Here is a 21269-nt window from a genome sequence, read left to right as displayed (position 1 = left end):
TTTTTTTTTTTTTTTTTTTTTTTTTTTTTTTTCCACACAGAGTCTCGCTCTGCCACCCGGCTGGAGTTCAGTGGCCTAATCTCAGCTCACTGCAACCTTCGCCTCTGGGGTTCAAGCGATTTTCTTGTCTCAGCCTCCCAAGTAGCTGGGATTACAGGCACACACCACCGTGCCCAGCTATTTTTTGTATTTTTAGTAGAGACAGGGTTTCACCGTGTTGGTCAGACTGGTTTTAAACTCCTGACCTCGTGATCTGCCCACCGCAGCCTCTCAGAGTGCTGGGATTATAGGCATGAGTCATTGCGCCTGGCCTGGTCCTAAATCTTAAGACTTAACTAGGAACATTTGAAAATATCAGTCAAAACCATTGTCCTTTTTGATCAGAGATGATAAGAATAATCATAACTATTCATGTTCACAAAAAGTTCCAAGAAGCAGTGGTCACTCTGAAGTCAGTTTCCGCCAAATGAAGGGTGTGTTTGCCCAAACAAAAGCATGAGACTGCCGATTGAGTCACTGGCTATAGATTCCAAGCTAGGGGCCAGAGAAGTTGTCTCCAGTCCTAGCTGGACCAGTCATGGCTGAAGAGGCCAATTCTGGGCCACTGATGTGGTAGGATATGGTCAAAGAACAGGACCCTGGATAGGCACCAACCCTGAGCAATAATCATATAGGTATGAAGATGTTTAACCTGAAGAAAAGAAGTATCAGGAAGGACACAGTGGAAAACTCTTCTAACAAAGTCCAGTTGGTATAAAATTGAAAGTGTTTGCCTTAGAACATACTGAGTTATTCATTCAACTTTTCCTGACAGAAGCTTGATGATGATTGACAAGGTGTACAAGGTCCCTGCCTGATTCTGCAAGCTTCTCTCTTCTCCGGACACAAATTGTCGTTGCCCCAAGTGGACCATATTCCCTCTCACCTCCCCACCTTTGCAGAAGCTTTCTTCAAATCCCCAGAGCTGCCTTTTCTATGGCTAGTCCCCATTTGTCCTTTATTCACAGTTTAACCTCTCAAAAAAACCTGTCTGGAAATCCACCCCCAGAAGGGCTAATGGCCCCTTGCTAAATCTTCCTATAGCATCATCCACTTCCCCAATTAAAATTGTATTTAGCGTATTTGTGAAATGAATAACTGGATAACTTTCTTCATGCTGGGCACTGTGCTAAATGTTTCAAATACATAATGCATTCAATTCCAGAAGAGCCTCGTGTTGTTTGGTACTATTATTATCCCCATTTTACAGACAATGAAATTGAGGTTTCAATAGGGCAAGTCATTCCCATGCTGTCCAGTTAATCTATTTTGTATGGACGTGGATATTCAGGAGAATCTGATGAGGTGGGTTGATCTGATTCTCTCTGGGATGCCCTACGATTTGGTATTACATGGGGGCTCAGGGGCCTGATGGAGCTGTGATCACAACCTGGCTTTCCACTAATTAGCTGGTGTCAATGGCCAGCACACTTTAGCCCTGAATCCCAGTTTCCTCTTTGGCAAATTGGTAAAATAATGACTATCTTCCCAACTGTTATGAGGATAGAAAAAAATGAGAAGCTGTTGAGAAAGCACCGAGCACCATATCCAGCATTTAAAAAACAATTTTTTTAAAAGTAAAAGATCAGGAGTTTCCCTTTCCTTAAAGGAAGTAATCTGTCTCTGCTACCTTGTGCCACAGTTAAACTGCACAGGCTCAATAACTTATGTTTTGGTTAAACGTTTTTAATTTTTTTAGAGTGAAATCCGAGTTTTTGTTGGCAAGTGATTGAACACGCTGGGCCCAGCCTCCAGGCCCACAGTCCATTAGGAAATTTACGAGGCGAGATGGGGACCTTCAGCTCAAGTACTCCCTTCAGAGGCAGTACTTACAAAGCCATCAATTTCCTTAACAAAGAGCATTGGCTTAAATGCCCCTTAAAGCAGTGTTATTTACACAGCTATCCACTTCCTTTTGAATTCTCTGCCTGGGGGGTGGCAGACCTGCAGTTCTTTCCAGCTACGAGTTAATTAGGCTTTCTCTCCAAATGGAAGCAAGCCGCAGACTGAGATTTGGTATTAAAAAGCAGCTCAATTTGGGGCCATCCGAGAGTCTTATGGGGTGATCCAAATACCACCAAAATCACTGGTTCCACCCACCCATTCTTCTAAAATTCTAAAGCCTTTGGACCTTACCAAAGAGTAATGCCCTCTGTCAGTACAGAGATAGAGAAGGAAAGGCAGCGTTTGAGCCGTTCTCTACTTAGTAAAAGCCGCCTCAAAAAAGTACTGCTGGCTAAGATAAGGTACTTTCTACCTTTGCAGTCTATCGATATAGTAAAATTAACGTTTTAAAGAAGCCCCCACCCCTTTTGTGGCAGAACTAGGATTTGGATACAAGCAGCCCAGTTCTGGGATCTGAGCATGAAACCACCACCCCGAGCCACCTGACCCAAGAAACCTGCCCGAGATGACAGCTAAGGGGGAAAGTCTCCTATTCAAACAGGATTGTCTGACTCTAAAGACCAGCAAGGCTCAACTACACTTTCTTGCCTGAAAAATCAAACTGTCTCTTAAGAAATACATCCTTCTTTTACTCATTTATCCTATATTTACTGAACTGCAAGTTATTTTTCAGTCCCTGGACTAACTCCTGGGAAATCAGATGATTTAAAGCAGGTCTCAGCGCTCCAAGAACTCAGGTCCTAGTGAGAGGGGAGAGATATGTAAATGATGACTGCACAGGATTCTGATCTGAGGTACAAGATACTGTGGGAGCACAGAGGAGGGACCTCCACTCCAATCTTACCCAGATTTGAGGTTTCCCTTAGGACACAACACCTGGGTTTTATCTCTCAGAGGAGGAATGGATGGTGGGGAGCACATTCCAGCAGGGGGACACTGTGAGCAAATGAGGTGAGGCCAGAAACAAGGTCGGAGGTATAAAGTATAAGACGGTGTTGGAGTATAAAATGCAAATCCTGGCCGAGGTGGGCGGGTCACAAGGTCAAGAGATGGAGACCATCCTGGCCAACATGGTGAGACTCCATCTCTACTAAAAATACAAAAATTAGCTGGTTGTGGTGGCGCGTGCCTATAATCCCAGCAACTCGGGAGGCTGAGGCAGGAGAATCGCTTGAACCCAGGAGGCGGAGGTTACAGTGAGCCGAGATAATGCCACTGCACTCTGGCCTGGCGACAAAGCGGGAATCTGTCAAAAAAAAAAAAAAAAAAAAAAGCAAATCCTGGGCTCAAATCATGCAAGGCCTTGAATGCCACAGTAAGGAATGCGAATTTATCTCAAGGGCAACATGTAGCCACCTGACACTCTCAATTGGAGAGCAACAAAAGGTGTCTGCACTTTAGGAAGCTTGCTCTCACCTATGGGCAGGTAGATTGGGGCAAGGAAAAAAATGAACAAGCACCCTGTTCATTTTATAAGTGTTCTCTTGTAAAAGCCTAATCAGGAGCTGAAGGGGGCCTCAGGTAGGATAATGATCATAGGGAGAGAGAGACTGATTTGGACGAAGACAAGATAACGTTTTCAAAGAAACATGGGAAGAATGGCAATTATTTGGATGTGGGAAATGGCAGAGAGGGAAGAGTTATGGATGTTTCCCAAGCTTCTGTTTAAATGTCTGGTTGGCTACTGGCGCCACCAGTTGAGATTAGGAAAAACACTTGCAGCAGGTCTGGAAAGAAAGATGGCAAGCTTTTTGTAAGATGTGTTGAATGTGAGTTCCCATGGGGCGTCCAAGTAGAGCAATTAGATATACAAGTTCATGGGTCAAAAAAAAAAAAAAAAAAAAAAAAAAAAAAAAAAAAGGTGCAGACTAAAGATAGAGATTTTGGAGTCATACAAGGAGAGAATGGAGAATGAGAGTGTGCCTGTTATGGAACATTGGAGACTGCTGATACTTAAAGAGTAGGTGAAAGAAGGTCTGTGGAGGGATGGTCAGAGAAGTTAAGAAAAACAGAAGAGGCTAACACTTCACAGGTACCAGGAGTTCTGAATTTCAAGAAAGAGCCAGATAAGACAAAAGAGAAAACTACTGAAATATTTCTGTTTGAACATACTATTTAATAGAATCTCATGCATGGCTTCCCTAAAGAATGATTCTCAAATTTCTGCTCAGTCTCTTCCAGGGACAGACAGGTCACTCTCTACTTGTGAGTAAGAACTAGATTATTACTTTTGTAATAATCTTTGTCTTACTTTTGTTAGCCATAATAATAAATATCTGTTGATCACTTTCTGGAAGACAGGAACTGTCAAAAACACAGCCATCCTTGGTGCCTAGCATGAACCTGTCATGTAAGAGGTGCTAAATAAATAAAAGCCTATGTGATGAATGAATAAATTTATAAATTAATAAAACAATATATCATAACAATCCTATGAAGTGAAGAAAGCACTCTTATTTCTCAGGTGGAAAAAGGTATTTGGGGGATGAAGCCTGAGGCAGACAAGTGGTCCTTGTGCTTCGGGGCAGGTCAATCAGCTTTTCCTCTCTCCCTGTCCCTTTAGAAGTTCTCTTGGCAAAAAGCACACGGACAAATGGAAAAGGGATTTCAGACTCTCGTGCGGCCCCTTCCTTGGTAATGAGGCTGAACTCGAGTTATATACGTGGTTTTGGACTCCTAAACTGAGGGACCAGCTCCAGCCAGGACTTTTCAGAGTCCTGCCAATGGTGGCTGATGTTTAATTTAAACTTATGGATAATTTGGGCTGAGTTTCTGACTGCTGTTGAAAGCTAAAATTTCCCTGATCTCTCTTTGGGTCAGTTTGCCAAGAGTATTTTGTTGGCTCTTGAAGAGCATCCCATTCAGGGAGGTTGATCTTTTTTCAAATACTGCTCTCATCATGTCATACCTCTGCCCAGAAACTATTGCTTGCTATGGGGTAAGAACTGCCCACTCATCCCCCTGTGACTTCTCTGGGGTAGCTTCCTTTAGGACTGGTGCACTCACTGTATAAAGAAAAGCCCTCTGTCTGGACCTTTATAGTGGCAGAGTGTCAAACCTGCTCTTATCTGAGTCCCACTGTCCAGAAATCTTTCCCAGGCTCACCAACCCCCTACCAGGGGCTTTCCACTGCTGGGGGGTGGGGGGTGGGGGCTCTAACACCAATCCCTTCATATCTTTAATGACCACTGCCTTCTGTAGCCCTCCAACAAAGGTTTCTGTTGCTTAACCCTGCATTGCATGGAGCTTTGTATGCAGCAGGTGCTTAATATAGACAAAAATCAGTGTGAACCTGGTCACATGCATTTTAGACTGATTGCAGGACCACCATGGTTGCTGCATGGAGGAGAAAGAAAAGCAACCGTGTGCTTGAGGGCAGAGCGACAGGCACTGGACTTAGGCTATTTTATCTTTCTTCCAGTAAGTTAAAATGAAAAAAAAAAAAATATAACAACTCAGTCCTTTAATAACTATTATAATTTCTTATTTGCTTTATATTAACATCTCTTTGGTACTTAATCAGTATTGGCCTAGAGAAAGTTGGTGGTTTTTAGTTTCTTCCTCTGTTAAGTATTTAATGATCTGTAAACAAACACTTCAGACAGTGTTTCTTAAAAAGACCCTGGGATCCTTTTGTTATGTGAAGATTTCTTTAGCTCCGTGCATTGTTTCCCCTTCTCATTATCTGTTTGCTGCTAGGCTGTTCAGCTCTTGAGAGTACACACTTTATTAGATAACCTTAATGATGGAGATGTAGCATAAATTAGTAGTTAAGCCTGAGGGCTTAAGAGCCAGAGACTTCCAGGGCTAGAATCCCTTACTGGGAACGTAACATCTCTGCGCCTCCATTTCTTTACTTATAATGCCTGTATAATGTTAAAACTACCTCATAGGATTAATGTGATTAACCAGTGGAATTAATAGACAAAAAGCTTGAGTGAATTTTATCCAATTAATTTAATTAAATTAATAATTTGAGTTATGTATACTACTATGACTTTTGTCTGAGATGGTGAGATGGAAAAAGGGTGGAAATATATGCAGTCTATACAGTTGGCCCTCCATATTCATGGGTTCTCCATCTGTGAATTCAAGAGATGCAAAATAAAATTCTATCTTTGCTAAACATGTATAGACATTTTTTCTTGTCCTTATTCCCTAAACATTACAGTATAACAACTATTTATGTAGCATTTACATTGTATTAGGTATTATATGTAATCTAGCGATGATTTGAAGTATACAGGAAGTTGTTCATAGGTTACATGCAAATACTACTCCATTTTATATCAGGGAATTGAGCATCCACAGATTTTGGTAATCACAGAGGTCCTGGCAGAAATCCCCCAAAGATATTGAGGATTGACTGTATATTTCTTACTGGCTCTTTCTTGTTCTAAAGGTTTCATATTTTGGAGGAGGTCATCTGGTGACTTTAGTTTTGAAGTTGGGCAGATCTTGGTTCAAATCTCAACTCTGTCACTTAATAAGCACCTGCTTTGAATAAGCCACTTCATCTTCTTGAGCCCCAATTTCTCCTCATGTAAAATGGGGATAATGGCCCCACCTTCCTGTAGCCTTGGGAAAATCAAGAGGATGGTTAAGTGGAGTGTGAGGCAGCTGGCCTGGCATAAGATGCAGCACTCAGGAAGATTTTGCTTGTCTGGTGGGTGGTTTCCTAGCTCAATAAATATTTATTGAATGGAGGCCACATTCTCAAAAGTCACTGAAACATTTGCGGGCTCTGTTGTGTCACCTGGAACATGGTGTTAACAATGCCTGGCAGCCAGGGGTGCTGTGGGTTTGAAATGAGCTACTGCAGCAGGTTCTCCATAAATATGAACACATTCCCTTCCACTGGTCAGGGGAGGATCCTGGATGCTGCCTGAGCCTTTTGGACGGTCATCTGTTTGGGTTGCTCTGGCCACCCTTTTTAGCCTCAAAGTGTCATTTGCTTCAGTGTCTCAATGATTGGCTCAAGTTGGATGTTGGGACACGAGGGTAGATGGTATGGCTTCTTCCCTTGAGGGTAAGGGACACAGATGTGGAAGTAAAATACATGAGGAGTCAGTGAAATTATAGCTATGCTGGTATAGACTCAGGAGGGAGATGGATGAAATGATTCTCACTCCTTGCTCTCTCTCTCTCATCTGCGTTATTCTGCCCAACAGGCTATACTTTTACCCGCTTATACAGCCATCTCTAGGTATCTTTGAAGCATTGGTTTCAGGACCCCCTCAGACACAAAAATCTGAAGATATTCAAGACCCTTGTACAAAGTCCCTTAGTATTTGCCTATGACCTATGCACACCCTACCGTGTACTTTAAATCATCTCTAGATTACTCATAACACTTAATACATTGGAAATACTTTATTGTTTTTCTGTTTGCTCTGTTTTTAAATTGTTGTAGTGTTATTATTTATTTAGTCAGTTTCAAATATTTTGTATCTCAGATTGGTTGAATCTGAGGATGTAGGATCCGAGGATATGAAAGGCCAACTGTATACTCATCCACCTCTGCCAGCAGTCAACAACTTTTCAGTAAAGGACCAGATGGTAAATATTTTGGCTTTGTGGGCCATACAAGATTTCTGTTGGAATGACTCAGCTCCGCCTTTGTAGTGGCAAAGATGTAAACAAAGGAGCATAGTTGTGTTTCAGTAAAACTTTGTCTACGAAACCAGGCAGCAGGTTGGGTTGGCCATGGGTGGTGGTTTACTGATGCCTGGTTTGTACAAGTATGCACATGGCTATTATGCCCAGGGCAGGGCTTGGTAGAGAGTGTAGAAGGCACACACTTGAGTCTCCTTCTCCTTCCTTCATGCCGTAAATAGCAGCCTCACCATAGTCCTCAAGGGCCTGAGAAATCAGAGCCTGCTAGACTTCTGCCTCATGCCTCCTTTGTTCACTACAGTCCAGCTATGCTGACTTCCTTTTCCCTCTTCAAAAGTTCTTCTCTGCCTTGGGAATCGAATAGTCTGAACTTCTTGCAATCCTTGCTCGGTTACCTGTTCCGTATCTCCCTAATGGGTTCACATACTACTAACCCTCAAGTCTCAGCTTAAATGTCAAATCTTCAAGGAGATCTCCTTGACCCCCTCAATGTAAAGGAGGCCCTTTGGTTATATACTTCTAAGTATTTCCACTTAGTGCCATTTTCAACAATGACACTAAAATAATTATTTGTGTCATTTTCCTAACCTCCCTGGCCTTCCTTTTTCACTGCTGTTTTCTTTGAAACAAGCACAGTGCCTGGCATATAGCAGGCATCAAAAAATATGAACTAAATGAATGAATGAATGACATCATCCAGCAGCCAATTTGCAGAATCTTCTGCCTGGGTCTGACTGCACATGTTGGGGCAAGCAGCTGATTTTTCCTGCAGGCTCTAGCAGTGAGGTTTTCACACTATCCTTACTGCCCATCCATCATTTTATTTTAGGCACATTACTTTTCTGTCCGAAAAGAAAAGGAGGATACAATTAGGTCTATATCCCTCACTTGCTTAATATTTCAATTTCCCTCAGGGCACTCCCTTCAAGTAGAGATCACAGCTCATGAATATTAAATGTCTCTTCCAACCCAACATGGACTCCAAGAAACAACGGAGAGCCAGGAGCTAAGAAAAGACCCTGATACCCAGCCCAGAGGCCTCTACCCTCTCCCAGGCCGCCTCAGTCATAACTGCACAGATGTACATCAAGGCACATGTATGTGCAGATGAATTTCTGGTCACTTTAAATATCACAATGAAGTCCTTGTTCTTGGCTACCCAGATTCACCTGCCTTGGACTCTGGCTGCCTTTCAAAGGCACACATCAAAGTTTGGTCTCGATTCCTCACATTCAAGCAAGCACCAAGTCGGTTCCCTGAGCCTGACCCCTTCCTGAGAGTCAGGAAGCTGACCTGGGCTGCGGGCTAGAATTCCTCCCTTCTGGCGTCAGAGGCCGTTCTGTTTCTTTTCATTCCAGCCTTGCCTCTCTGTGGGGTAGGCCTCCCGGGTTTCCAAAGGAGGTGGTAAGCCTTGGTCTGAGGCAGGATGGCAAGCTTGATCCTAACCGGTGCTGACTCAAGGGTGTTTGAATGCATCCATCAGACCTCCCTGTTGAGTACTTCAGATCTTTGGTGCTGCCCGCACGTCAGCCTTCCGCCCCATCGCCTCCTTTTCCTGCTCTTTTGTCCCCTCAGTGACCCCCTTTGACCCTTTGGGTGAAAGGAATTCCTTTCTCTTCCCCAAGCCCTGATTTCTTTTAAAATGCACCAGTTTTAAAACAATAACAACCTGGGATTTAAATCCTAAAAATCAGAGCTGAAAGCTCCCTGGGAGCTCATCAAATTCCCTCATTATTTTACAGTGGGGAAACTGAGAACTAGGAGGTTTGGTCATTTTGCAAATGGTACCACTGTAATTTAGCATCAGGATTTGGTTCAGGACCATTTTTGCAGATGATGGGTCAAATGCCTTTGCGTCACTCACAATTGAGATAGGCAACAAGGAAGGGGAAGAAGAGACGGCATTAACTGACATCCTTGATTGTCCAATAACAGTTGTTCATTGTGCTAAACACTCTATGGATGTTATCTCATTCTTTTTCTAAACAAAACTATAGGTGTTATAATTACGTCCATTTTTCAGAAGAGGAAACTGAGACTCAGAGGGATTGAGAGATGCCTAAAATGACCCATGTAGTAATTGCAACCAATAGACATTTGAACTCAAGCTCCTCTGTCTCCAACATTGCTATGACAACCTTATTAAGTGCCAAACACATTTTATGCTAAAAAAAAAAAAAAATGATTTGGCTACTGTCAATGGAGGGTGATCTGTTAAAAATAAAAATACAACCTAAAATACAGTATGACCTTCCATTGGGGGTATGAGCTTTATGCCATGGAACATTTATAGGGTGATAATAACTGAAAATGGTTGTTTCATGACTCATGAAAATGGCACAAGAACATGTGCATTCACTTTTGTTTCCTGCTGTGGTTCAATGGCACCAAACAGAAATAGTGGAAAGGAGAAACACTCTCCTGCTGTTTCAAGACTTAGTCTGGAATTGGACATAGGCTTCAGGGCAGACAAACTCTGAAGTCTCCTTCTTTGACCTACCTGGCTATATGACTTTGGATATTCACTTAAACTCTCAACGCCTCAATTTTCTGATCAGCAAAATGGTGTAATTATTTTGACTCTACAGAGTTGCTGGGAGGGTGAATGAAATCATTTTTACAAAGAGTTCTTAGCAGAAAAACTGGCAGAGTTGGGTATCTAATAAACGGAATAACTTCATGGTTAAAACGAATAGACTCTGCTTAGATGCTGTGAATCTCATGTTTGCTATTTCTCTGTGTAACTGTAGGCAAGTTACTAAATCTCTCTGAACCACAGTTTTTTCCTCTACAAAACAGGGATAACATTATTTATCTCATAGGGTTTCTGGGAAGATGGATACAACTTCTGAATTAATCATATTAATTGTTCGGGCGTGGTGGCTCACGCTTGTAATCTCAGCACTTTGGGAGGCCAAGGCAGGCAGATCACTTGAGGTCAGGAGTTCGAGACCAGCCTGTCCAACATGGTGAAACTCTGTCTCTATAAAAAGTAGCAGGGTGTGGTGGAATGCATCTGTAATCCCAGCTACTTGGGATGCTGAGGCAGGAGAATCACTTGAACCCGGGAGGTGGAGGTTGCAGTGAGTCCAGATCATGCTACTGCACCTCTGCTGGGTGACAGAGTGAGATTCTGTCTCAAAAAAATAAAAAATTAAAATAAAAAATAAAATATTAATTATGACAATAATAGCATCAGTAGCAAACACATCTACTGACATACTTGTCAGGTGTCACCATTTTAAATGCTTTACAAATATAAACTTGTTTTTCCTTGCCGGTGTTAAGAATGCCACCAATCTAGCTGACGTATTATCACCCTCGTCATCGCCCCAAACACTACCACCATGACCCCCACCTATATTCCTCTTTCTTTTTCTTCTTTCATAGGCCTGCCTTCAAGTCAAGGGAAGCTTTATTTCAAAAACGTGTTCTGGGGAAAGTTACTACGTTTTCCACGGAGGGAGGTCTGATTGAATACATGCAGTCTGGAGAAGTTTTATTTTGTTTTCTTAATTTTACTTTTTTTAAGGTGAGAGGTGGATCATCTATTATGATTTCACATTGTTAGAAAGAAAAATAATAATAAATGCAACTCCCAGCAGAGCCCACTCTTCCCCCTCTCCTCCAGCAGATGCTGTTTTCCTTTTCAGTCACTGTTGTTCTAAAGTCTCATCGGAACCTCCACTAAGAAGACGGGGCGATTCATCTTCTTGTTTTCCTTTCTCGCCTTGGCTCAGAGCAGGCCAGAGCAGCCTGACAGAGGGGCCACAAGGCTCGGTGAGCCCCTGCCCCTCCCAGCAACTGGTGGGGAGGCGGACCGATTCTTCTCCCCCGCTTGATGTGCCTCACAGAGGAGGGGAGGGAGCTGGGGCTGGGGGTTGCTAATTGAGTTACTGGCCTTGGCTCTAGGACAGGGCTGGGGATGCTGTGTCAGGGATCACAAAGTGATGCTAACGGCAAGAGTAGGGGAGAGAAGAGGAGTGTGGAGGGAGGGAGAAAAAGAGACACACAGGGAATGCCTCCACATCTGGGAAAGACGACGTGGGGGTCCCTTTCGCTTTGTTTTCTTAAGTATGTATCAGCGTCAAGCAGGATTTGAAACCTAAAGCCTTTAAATAGCTGTTTGACAAATCAGAGATTCCTCAGTATCAGGTGAGGGAAGAAGCTTTAGAGTCCTCAGTCCAGTCTCCCTAATTTCACAAAGGGAAAAACTGAGACTCTGAGATGCTAAGCTGCAGCCAGGAGGCCTCTAGGTCTAAACTAGTACCTGGACCCGGCTATGCTGAAGAATACAGGGTGGGAAGTCAAAACAGAACATGAGGGCGTCTCCACAGCTGCATCTCCTGTAATGCACTAGATTCCATCTCAGAAGGTAGCACGCTTCCAGCACCAACTAAAGATATATTACAAAGTATAACCCCTTTTGGGGACCCTTCACATTTTGTCTGACTAATTTGACTGTTACCCCACCTCCTTCAGCTTTTATCAGCAGCCTGTCTGTAGTTTATGACTCAGTGCTTTAGAGACAGAATTCCCAATGCTGTGAACAATGCCTGCAGCCAGTGCCTGTTGCGGGGAGTTATCATTTTACTGATACCACATTTTTTCACTGAAACCTCAGGCCTGGTGTATGTTATATTTTTAAAAGAAGGGGAAAAAGACAAGATAACTTCCACATTGCAAGGGGATGAAGCCTGCATTGCTTGGGAGGTCATGTGGGTGGTGTTCATTTTAACAAGCAACTTATTATGTGCTGGGGGATGAGGGCACCAGGGGTGGGAAATTGAGAACGGGAAGTCCCCAGGGTGTTGCATAATAACACATTGGCACCTTGGGAATATTTCCGGATGTGTGGGCTTCTGAAACGTGAATGGGAATGTCACCATAAATCTGTCACCCACCCTAACACTGGTGTTACTCAGCCAGAGAAAACATCAGCCTTTCTAAATGGAAGCAGGAGAAGGAGAAAAAGGTGGAAGAGGTAGAGGAAGAGAAGGAGAAAAAGGAGAAGAATCAGAGGTAGAAGAAGGAGTGAAGGAAGAAGAAGAGGAGGAGAGGAAAAAGGGGGAAGAGGAAGAGGTGAAGAGAAAAGAAGAAAAAGGAAAGAATGGTGGAAGGAAAGAAGAAAGTCATTCAAATGGAGAGACAGAGGAGTAGAAAAAGCAGGGTTCTCTACTCAGACTGGAGACAGGATCACACCTCTGTGTGCTGTGTGACCTGGTGCAAGTGAAGATGTTATCAGAGACCTCAGATCTCACATATGGAAACAAGAGACCACCTGTAGTTCACAGAAAACAGAAGTGCATATGAAGAACCTATCACTTAGTGGGTATCCATAAATGGTGGTTGTTGCTGGTATCCTGTGCCCCCAACATTCCACACAAACACACACAGAGAAAAGTAATAGCTCATGTGCATCAAGCACATCCAACTTGCTAGAAATGGGGTTAAATCTCACATTATCTTACGGCAATAATTTTCAGTCAAGACTCTGAGTGACAGTCAACAAAAAACAACTTTGGATAAATCAAGGAAAACAAACAAGCAAAATTTACTCGAAGAATATTGGGTACGTATGGAACACTCTCTGGAGAGCCAGGATTGTGTGCTCTGAAACTCAATTCCAAGCCCAAGATTAGGTCCCAGAACTAGTTTAGTGAGTGGATCCAGAGCTGGTGCTGTGCATAGCTGTCTCAGCTTTGATGCTAGATGCCTTCCCTGGTACTTAGGAGGCTGGTATGGATGTGGCTACTCACACCATCCTCAGCAAATGGTGTCTACAGTATCCCTAAGTCTAAGGACTACTAGCTTCCAATTCAAAGTCTTGGGTTGGTGTGTCTGATTGGAGGGCAGAGGGAAAGCCTAGGTTTTATATACCCACACTCAAGCTACCAGGAAGACCAGGAGGAGACACTTGGATAATCAACTTCTATACTAAGGGTTGGGTTTTTCCTTATTGGAATAATTATCTCCTAAGTCTAGGAAGGAAATTCTGATAGAAAGCATCCAAAAATATTGGTAAATATCTTCCACTGTTGGGTTCTAGGACTTTTACCATTTTCTACATGAGAACACTGAGGCTTAGCCAAAGTTACACATCTAAGTCATGGTATGCCTGATCTCCTGGCTGCTATCTTGACCACTGTCTTAACAAATGCAATCATGGAAACAATGTCAACCTCAGCACAGCCTCCCACACTTGTCTCATTTCTCTGACTCTTTAAAGATTGGTCTGCTGGGAGTAAGGATTCACTGTCTATTTTTCAGCTGTTCCTTTTAGAGGAAAATCGTTTTCTAGACTTGAGCTACATGATTTGTCTTTGGAATGTAGTCCCTGGGAGCTGGGATCTCTGGAATGCCTGTATCTCTGTGAGTGCCTATAATGAGATTTTAAGTGGCCAGTGAAGGGTGTAGCTGAAGGCTTTCCTCTCACATAAACTCCACTCAACATACAGGGGTAACAGAGAGCCTTCCCTGGACACTGTCCCCACCACTGACGGTTTTGTATTCCATTCCATTAATTTGTGACATGACTTGTTTTGCAATTTTTTTTTTCATTCACCCTGAAAACCTGCAAAACCAGGAGCTATCCTTTTTTGCAGGTAACTTACCATAGTGAGCTCTGGAGTCAGGCTCTCTGGGTTTAAATTCCAGCTCCACCACTTAACTGTGTATCCTTAGATCATCACCCCATGCCTCAACTTCCTCTTTTGAAAGGGCAGTTCAGTAAAAGAGTTGTTGTGAGAATAAGAGTTTATAAATGTGCTTGGTATATAAGAAGTATTCAGCAAATATCATCATCTGCAGCAGAACACAGAATCTGGTAGAGAATAATAGTCTACAAAATGAACCTAGGAGGATCTCAGTCTCATCCTCTTGGAAACTCCCTCATCTTTTTTATTTTGTTTTGAGACAGGGTCTCGCTCTGTCACCCAGGCTGGAATGCAATGGCGCGATTTCGGCTCACTGCAACCTCTGTCTCCTGGGTTCAAGTGCTTCTCCTGCCTCAGCCTCCCAAGTAGCTGGGATTATGGGTGCCCGTCACCACTTCCAGCTACACTGTATGTTTAAAATGCAGTTTTTTGTTAATAAGAAATGGTGAACCAGATTATGATTTTCACCTACTATCTGCACCTGGCTCCAGTAAACAAGCATATAAAATATCCCAAATCCATGGAACAGTGGTTGATAAACTTCACAGGTAAAATACCAGATAATAAATATTTTAGTTTCTTTGGGCCATGAAATCTCTGCTGCCATCACTCAACTCTTTCATTGTAGCATGAAAGCAGCCACAGTCAATATGCAAAGTAATGAGTGTGACTGTGTGCCAATAAATCTTTATTTACAATTACAGGGAGTAGGCTGGTTATGGCCTAGGGACCACAGTTTGCAGACCCCTTCCATTGATGAGGAGCTTCTACCTATTAGAGATGTCCTTATTTTTCCTGATCATTGCATAGTTCTAAAGCAACACAGCAAATGAATGTCAAGGCTCAAGCATCCTTTTCAGGGTACCACATCCTACCTTCATCCCATCCTACTTTCTTCCCAGAAGCACATAAGTTACATGCCACATCAGTGCAAGTTAAATAGGCAGATATTTTTCACGATGGTCTGGGACTAGTGTTAGTTGCCATAAGGATGATGACAAAGGTAAGAGTTTGGCTCAGGTAGAGCTCACAATTAGAAGGAATTCAGTCACCCACCTCGAAAAATCACACAACAGAAGTGCAGGTAAGGCTCTTAAGTTTAAGTTAAGACCAATTAACACAATCATTTAAAAATTTACAGTAGGTAAACTGAGGCCAAGACTAAGGAAGCCACTCGGCCAGATTTATGTAAGTTCTCAGCACAGCTGGCACTAGAACCTGGTTTTCCTAATTTTAATCCAAAGTTCTTTCCACTACACCACTAGGCTAGTATCAAGCTTTTACTACGGACCAGACCATACTCAAATCAACAGAGGAGAGAAAATTTTTTGGCAATTTAAAACCCAAGGCCCTGCCTAGAAACTCCCATGTCCTTCCTTCTGGGGCATCTTCCTATCTTCCAACCATAAATATTTACAGAGCATTTCAATTGTGTTGCTTAGCACCTACTGGGTGCCAAGAAGATAGTAGGTGCTCAACAAATGTGTGTTGAGAATTGAATAAGACACATGTGATATATGGTCTTCACCGTCACGGAGCTCACAATCTACTGGGAGAAAGAATGTCTAAATGCACTCCTGTAATGCACTGCAGATGCGAGGATGCAATGCTATCTTTTCCTCTTTAGTCTTGGAAAATTGCCTGTCAGTGAGAAATCTTCCCACGAAGGTTTTCATCCCCTTGTAACTGCCCCTTCTCTCTTCAGATAGAGCACCTCTGTCTTTTGTACTTGCAAATGAATTGTGATTAGTTTTCACCTCCAGCCCAGGGGATTAGCTGGGGGACCTTTGATCTTCAGGTATCGATTTGCATCTTAAAGGAAGTATGATCTCATCTGGGCCAGCTCAAAATTCCACCCCTGCCCCCCAAGCCCTGTCTGTTTACCAGCCCGGGGCTGACCAGGGCCTCCCAAGTGGGGCTGAAACAACAAGATCAGCCAGACTCCAAGAGAAGGCAGAGGAAAACAAATTTCCCAAATGGCTTGGTGAAGGTGGGAAAAGGACATTTGCTTCCTAAACACAGGCTGGTCTGCTATTCCTCCTTTCTCAGATCGGAGAGACTGCCCAAGTTTCTGAGTCTGCAGAGGGGACCCTGGTGGTTCCTGGATCCCAGCTGGAGGTTGCAAAGCAAAATGAGTTGAGCTTGAGAATCAGACAAAATCAGGTTCAAGTTCTGATTCTGTCTTTAATCACTTTGACCTGTATAACTCTGGACAACTTTTGAAATTTTTCTGGCATTTGATTTTTTTCTTATCTCTGAAGTAGGAATAAAAGCCTTAAAACATTTCCAGTAATACCCATCCCGGACAGTTAGTGTGAAGAAAAGCAGGATGTTTGTAAGGTAAAGCTTGATCAAAAGAAGTTACCTGTCATTGGCATCATCTATGAGAGCTTAAGCTCTTGAGGGATTGCTTTGTTTGTTTTTTCACTGCTGTATTTCCTGATACTGAAAACAGTGCCTGGCACGTAGGAGGTACTCAATAAACAGGTGTAATACAAAGGGGTGAATCATCATTTAGATAACTATTGTTGACCAACCATTCTGCACTGTTCACTTCTTCATGAAGGCCACGAGAAATGAAAAAGACGTACCAATACAATTGAAGGAAACTTCTTGTCGGCAGAAAAGGGAGCAGCCGTCACCATTGATCTTGTTCAAGTCATCGCATTCTTCACCTTGGTCTCTGCAGAGCAGATATGGAAGAGAAATTTGCCAATTTAGTCTCAAAACCATGGCTGGACATGGAAAAGTCCCTCCCTGGGCCATGAACTGTCAGTGAGACCTTGCACAAATCCTTTTCTCTGTCTGAGTCTCTGCTTCTTCATCTTCAAGATGAGATTTCTAAAAGGTGTAGACTTATAAGATACTTTCACATTTGCTTTGTTTTGTGTTTCTGATGACAAAGTGGAATTCCTGATTCCAACTCATTTTCTGAGATTCTCTGAGTGAGTTAACAAGTCAGATGGGAGTAACACATGGAGGAACTAATGAACAAATAAATGGTCTTGCTCTCACAGCATCTAGGAAGTCTCATGGACATTTCCTTGTTTCTGATCTTAAAAGAGCATATCTGAAGGAAAATGTAGAGATTCTGTTCCTTCACCACTCCCTGCCTTGATATCCTTCTTATTCTCCCAATATACTTAAAGGTAACAATTTTTTTTTCATTCATGCATTCAAGTTTAGTCACCCTTCCATTGGAAAGTTTTGCTTTCTCCATTGGGTGTGTCATTTCTTGGTGTCAAGAACTCCAAGGCTGCGAGACTACACTGTAAAGAAATACTAATGCTCCCTTTGTTTTTGTTGGAATTATTTCCATCACCTAAGGATGATTTTGCAAAGGTTGGGATGGGCAGAAAATGAGCAATGATCTTTGAATTGGGCTTAGGTGACAAGAAGGAAGAGCAAAACCTGAAAGTCTGGATGGGTTATTGCTTTCTGGAAAACGGTCATCCTTTAAAAAACAAAACACTTGGCCGGGCGCGGTGGCTCAAGCCTGTAATCCCAGCACTTTGGGAGGCCGAGACGGGCGGATCACGAGGTCAGGAGATCGAGACCATCCTGGCTAACACGGTGAAACCCCGTCTCTACTAAAAAAAATACAAAAAACTAGCCGGGCGAGGTGGCGGACGCCTGTAGTCCCAGCTACTCGGGAGGCTGAGGCAGGAGAATGGCGTAAACCCGGGAGGCGGAGCTTGCAGTGAGCTGAGATCTGGCCACTGCACTCCAGCCTGGGCAACAGAGCGAGACTCTGTCTCAAAAAAAAAAAAAAAAAAAAAAAAACACTTGGGTTTAGAACCCCGTGTCTCAAACTAACTGTATAATCTTGACTAAGTCACTTGATCTCTTGATCTGATATTTCTGTGATGATTTAAATTTAAATTAATTGAAATGAATTATAATTAAAATTCCAATCCTCAGTCATAGTAGCCACATTTCAAGTATTCAGGAACTACATGTAGCTAGTGGCTACTGTAATGAACAGCACAGAACACATTTCCATCATTGCAGAAAAATCCATTAAACAGTGCTCCTGTGGATGCTGAACTTCAGTTTTCTCATGTGCTAAAATGGAGATAATTAGTCCTACTCCTCTGAGTAGCTTAAAGTGGTCAGCACAGTGGGTGACACATAGAAGATGCTCAAGGAGTCACAGTCCCCATTCCCACTTTGCCTTGGGAGGTCTCTGCAGAGTGTGTGACAGCTGTCCCTCCCTCCCCAGAGACCAGCTGGGACCTGTCACAGCATGGAAGAGGCCTTAGACTTCTCCTTTCACCCAGGCAATTAACACTGGACAATGTTTGTTGCTTTTAAGAGGTGTCAGAGTAGCAGGATAATGCCTTGCAATCAATCCTTAGGATGTCTAGGGCATTGCATTGATCTCCAAAGAGCCACCCAAGTCCTCTCCTGTCTGCACACCTATGAGCAAAGAAGTTTGTATTTCTAGCTGGTCTCAGCATTCTCTGGCAGTGGATCTTGCTTGCTGGAAATTGCTGATAACCTTGTGCTTCTAAGCTAATTCATGGGTTGTTTTGGAAAAGACTTAAAAAAAAAAAAAATACCTGGGCTGGTTCCCTAAGCCACAAAGCTTACTTTCAACCTCCCTTCCATTGCCACCCAAACAGTGTTCTACTGGTTTAAACAAAACATTCGGGTCACTACAAGTATCTTCTAGGCATGACAGATCTATCATTAGATAAAGAGGTTCTGCGAAACCTTATTTGACCTCTGGGGCTGGAGCGGGTGGCCATCTTTCTCTGTGTCCATAGACATCTTGCTCCATCTATCACAGCACTTGTCAAACTGACTGCCTTTGCCTGTTACTTGAGAGCCCCTTATAAGAGACTGTAATTTGCCGAAGGAAGTGACAGAGTCTTCATCATCCTAGCACCCCAGTTTCTGGCACAGTGCCTAGGATATAACAGACAACATGTAGCCACTCCTTTACTTGTTAGTTTTGCAGAGTTGTCACATCACACAACAATGCAATGGGGAATCCAGATGAGAATTTGGACCCTCTGTTCATATACTGGTTCTACATCTTACCAGACATGGAAGCTTGAGAAAACCTCTATAATCTCTTTGTGCATTTGTTGTTTATCTGTAAAGTATTATAATAAGACCTATCTCACATGGCTGTTGGGTGGGAGAAGTCAAGGAGATAATAATGTAGCACAGTGCTTCATGAACAGTAGAGGCTCAAGAAGTGTGTATAAATATTATTGTCATTATCAAAACGCTCATCCATTGCCTTCACCTTTATCCGATCTATGAAACGTAGGACCTGCTGCTATGGACCATTTAAGACAGCACTCATCCATTAAGGGCCTCACTGAGTGCTGCATCTATTGATATTTCTTCATAAATTCTTTTACAGACAGAGCAAATTAACTTGCATCATTCCAGGAAAAATCCTATTAGCTAAGATGATATCCCTTCTTTTCCCCAAAGTTTCCCTTCCCCCCACTCCCCATCCCCACTTAGGGAAACATCCGTAAGCTATATTTAGTTTCCTACAAAGCATATCAGCAAATATTTGATATCTACAGGTAACTGAACATGTGTTTGATGTTTATGCAAGATACTAATTCTAGGTAAAAATACTAAAAAAAAAAAAAACTGTATTAAATTAAGTATACTATTTAAAATTAATAATAATTATGATACTAATAGTTTTAGATCAGCAAGAATGATATCATTTGCAGTGTTTAACCAATGCATCTATATCTGTTTCCACCATGAACTGAGATGAGCTGCAGATGAGGATCGAAATCTGGCGACTTGAAAAAAACAATTGGGCTAAATTAGAAATTCCCAAATCACAATTATAAGTTATCAGCAATGACTGCAAATGTTTTCTGGATATTCTAGATATGAAGTTCATTATTGGACCCACAAATGATGGGGTACTTTCTCCATGGAGAGCCCTTTGCTCAATTGTTCAATGTTCAATCAGACAGCAGCTGTATTAAAACCTGGAATTTGATGCATTAATGTGGGAGAGAAGAGCGGGAAGTTTCCCTTTCCCCAATTTTACTGCATTGGAAACTATATATTCTATTTCTGTTGCTATATATGAATGTGGATCTTAAATACACACAGCATTGTATGTTAAATAGCTCAAACAAGTGAGGCGCTTTCTATTCTGTGCTTGAGGAGTCAAATTCTTGGCAATCAGCTGATTTGCACTATAATGCAACACTTAAAAACCCTTACACTAATCTCTTCAATCTTAAACATTTTGACAATTCAGATATTAAATTTCAGGTGTAGGATATTTAAGAAATAAATATATGAGCCCGAAATATATATATATATATGTATATGTATATATATGATATAAATATATGTTCCTGCTTCAGAAAGCCACTTGAGATTATGCAAATAATTACTTGCCTTATCAGTGCCAATTTTTTTAAATGCCATTTCTTATTTTAATAACTTGAGTTAGTACCTTTTCATTAACAGTTGGCAAACTTTAGTTGTGGAGTGGGGAGCAAAGAGGAACAGAATCTTGTGCATACTGCTATCTTTTTACACAGCAAGTTTAAAAGATATAACTTGTCAATCATCTGATCATGTTTGCAATATTTCTATTGCCTTTAATGTTAAGTTATGTTCAGAAAGAATACTGCTGGCAAATAACTGATGTTTATGTGGATGAGTATTCATATGCCAGCTCTTTTCACTTGCATTACTGCATCATCCTTGCTGTATTCCTAGCTGGTCCTTTCATCCTAAAGCAGAGGTTTCCAGTTTACATTCCATACCACAAAATCATCAGAAACAAATTAAATTGTTCTTCCCCTCTAGCTTAGTGTTAGTGATGAACAGAAAGAGTCATCTAGTGTGTGTCTTTCATATATGTACTACTCCTGTGAGTTGATTCATGTTCTACACATCAGTGGTTTCATCCAACTGTGAAGCAAATTCTTTTTTCATACCACCCCTCCTCTTATAGAAATAGTAATTGCAATTCCATATTGCACAGATATTATGTGACACCCAGCAGTGCTATTTAATGAAGGAATTTTGCCAATAGCTTGTTTTGCC

At 42.2% G+C, this 21269-nt stretch overlaps 1 protein-coding gene across 1 annotated transcript in view; it reads right to left on the bottom strand.

Moving 5' to 3' along the window:
* Positions 1–21269, bottom strand: part of PAPPA (pappalysin 1) — a 254934-nt gene that overhangs the window by 120470 nt on the left and 113195 nt on the right. Inside the window, exon 9 of the mRNA XM_017856267.1 lies at positions 16808–16899. Within this exon, the coding sequence (XP_017711756.1) occupies positions 16808–16899 (92 nt within the window). The remainder of the gene's footprint in view (positions 1–16807; positions 16900–21269) is intronic.

This window comes from Rhinopithecus bieti, unplaced genomic scaffold (assembly GCF_001698545.2).
Source record: "Rhinopithecus bieti isolate Rb0 unplaced genomic scaffold, ASM169854v2 scaffold_42948, whole genome shotgun sequence".
In the NCBI taxonomy this organism is placed as follows: Eukaryota; Metazoa; Chordata; class Mammalia; order Primates; family Cercopithecidae; genus Rhinopithecus; species Rhinopithecus bieti.
The sequence above is the reverse complement of the archived record's forward strand: the minus strand, read 5'-3'. Positions and strand labels throughout refer to the sequence as shown.